Genomic DNA, 2,509 nt, shown 5'->3' on the forward strand with positions numbered 1-2,509 from the left:
CAAACCAAATCCGTGGGAAACCAACCTACAAGAAAGCAAGGCCAAACGTTAAATTGGAAGATCTTCCACAGGCATGTCAAATTTCTTTTCTGTGTGAATGCTGAATATAGATGAGTTGCCCTCTGTTCGAGCCGGCCTCTCTGCCTTGCACTGTGCCTCCACCTAGTGTGGGAGCATCTAACACTGGGTCCGTCCTTCTCTAATGTTGAGGGGTATACTTTATTGGCGCAGGACGTGCTCTGCACAATTTTATCAAAGCTGCCTGCTAAAGAGATTTCAAGGGCCAGCGTTTTGTCAAGAGATTGGAGATATGTCCCCGATATTTGCTGCTACAAATTATGTTTCACTAGTGCTGCTGGGTGTTGCCGTGATAGTTTTCAAAGGAAAGACATGCAGAAATTCATCAGTAATGTCAATGCAGTCGTGAGAAATTGCCATGGCAAGGTGGTTGAAGAATTCAATGTCAAATTCGAATTTGACATCATGCTGCTTGCTCATCTCAATAATTGGGTCGATTTTGTTGTGTCATCACAGGCAAAGAACATTGCTTTCTACTTACGTCCTGTTAACAAGACAGTTTGGGATGTTGGCCGTTACATATTTCCATTTCATCTCAATATGTACTCAAAGCCTAAGTACATATTTCCAGTTTGGGATGTTGGCCGTTACATATTTCCATTTCAGCTTTGTATCTTTCAGACCGCCATCTGAATTCTGTGATTTTCCAAGCCTAAGAAAGCTTGACCTGGAATTCGTGGATACCACCAGAAGGGATCTTGAAGTTGTATTGTCCAACTGCATTTATCTTAAATGGCTAAGCTTAGTCAGATGCTTCCTGGATGACGAACTAAAGTTGGATCATCCGTTGTCCCAGCTTCGACACCTAACAGTTCTACGGTGTAGGGTAACCAGGATTGAACTTCGAGTTCTGAAACTTGATACCTTTCAGTATGATGGAGACACCGTTCCTATTGTTATAAATCAAGACGCAAAGCTGGAAAATGCAGATATATGTTTCTCCAAGAGAAATTTTCAAGATACCGTCAGTGCACTTCTCAATGCTATTCCCCGCGTGCGAAATCTGACGTTACAAACTTTTAACCCACTGCTAGAGGTTTGCTCCTGCAATGCCATTGAGATTACAATTAAATTTATATAGCATCGTCTAACTTTGTTCTTTTGTCTCGCAGACGCAATATCTATTGAATAGCACGGACAAGTTTTCCCGTCTTAGGTGCTTACAGTTGTTAATAGGTATAACATCTGAAGATGCCGTCAAGCTGCCCAATGTGGTTTCCATTCTCAGGGCAGCTCCGTTTATTGAGAAGTTAGAGATCCATGTAAGTACTCTTCTTGATTCTTATATATGACAATAGATTTCTTTTTTCCTATAAACCCACATCCTATTTGCTTTTAGTCCTTCTATCATGTTTTTGTTGGTAGTTTACTCTTTACTTCTTCTTGGGATGGATACAGAATTTGTGTTCCCAGAAAATTGAGTTGGACAATAAAAATCAAATGGTGCGACCTTAAATACATGTGTAATGGATTAACATATATGCGCGCTAATAGTATATACTACCTTGTCGATTCATTTTTGCAGTTTACAGCCGGTGGTCACATTTGTTTTGCGGACAAGGGTACTTTGGGCACTCAGCACCATCAGCGGTGTGAATATAATTATCTGAAGAGTATGCATATGACAGGATATAAAGCCGCAATGGGACAACTTGAATTACTTCTGCGTGTTGTGGAAAATGCCCCTGTGCTGGAGACATTAACTGTTGAGACCACTCTACGGCTTGATGAAGATCACTATACACACATGTTTTGCCGAAAAAAACGATGTTCTGAGCGCGTTATTCTGCATGCTAAATCTTGCCTTCCCGCAAAAGTTTCACCAGATGTGAAGCTTTGTGTTATGTAGTTAGGCCTGGTTTGGAGGAAACAAGTGTTTTTAGGAAAGGAAACAAGCTTTCCGTTACTCTATGTGATCTCAACGCTCGGCCTCTGCTCAGTGTATCGTTGGCCGTGGCGTTTGCGTTTAGCCATCAATGGAACTAGTATAGAAAGGTAATTTTCGTACATCTTTTCTTTGTCCTTAAAACAACATTTATGTCTTTTTATTTTTTAAACTTAGATGATGAACATTAAAATAATTCTTTTCTATAGAAAAACTTACTTAATGGGAATGGCGAGCTTCGCTATGCAACATTGACTCGGGCTCTCAAGCAGGTTGGCTGTGGAATTTCCTGGAGGTTTGTTGCTGGATGGTGGGCCATGTGACTTTCTGGCCATTTCAAATGTTTTATTTTATTTTAACACAATACATACATAGATGATCACACACACTCACACAATGCATGCATACCCTACCCTTACGAGCATCTCCGAGATACCGAGCCAGCAAAACATCTTGACATTGACACCTGGGGATGTCACTGGGCCAGAGGTGGTTACGCTGCGTCTTGCGGCGGTTGTGACCGGAGGGACGAACGGGCAGGAGGCC

General features: G+C 41.6%; 1 protein-coding gene across 1 annotated transcript; it reads left to right on the forward strand.

The window, feature by feature from the left end:
* The first annotated feature begins 234 nt into the window (after positions 1-234).
* Positions 235-2,286, forward strand: LOC125546872. The gene is made up of 3 exons (XM_048710976.1): positions 235-1,114; positions 1,191-1,340; positions 2,173-2,286. The coding sequence occupies exons 1-3, from the start codon at positions 437-439 to the stop codon at positions 2,284-2,286; spliced, it is 942 nt and encodes a 313-aa protein (XP_048566933.1). The 5' UTR covers positions 235-436.
* The last annotated feature ends 223 nt before the right edge of the window (positions 2,287-2,509 follow it).

Source organism: Triticum urartu, chromosome 3 (genome assembly GCF_003073215.2).
Source record: "Triticum urartu cultivar G1812 chromosome 3, Tu2.1, whole genome shotgun sequence".
Taxonomy (NCBI): domain Eukaryota; kingdom Viridiplantae; phylum Streptophyta; class Magnoliopsida; order Poales; family Poaceae; genus Triticum; species Triticum urartu.

Bases quoted from the DNA above. Each gene is read 5' to 3' on its own strand.
- LOC125546872 (XM_048710976.1), top strand. From the start codon at position 437: ATGGCAAGGTGGTTGAAGAATTCAATGTCAAATTCGAATTTGACATCA. The intron at 1,115-1,190 runs GTTTGCTCCTGC...TTTGTCTCGCAG, and splicing joins CTTTTAACCCACTGCTAGAG to ACGCAATATCTATTGAATAG. The intron at 1,341-2,172 runs GTAAGTACTCTT...TCTTTTCTATAG, and splicing joins TTGAGAAGTTAGAGATCCAT to AAAAACTTACTTAATGGGAA.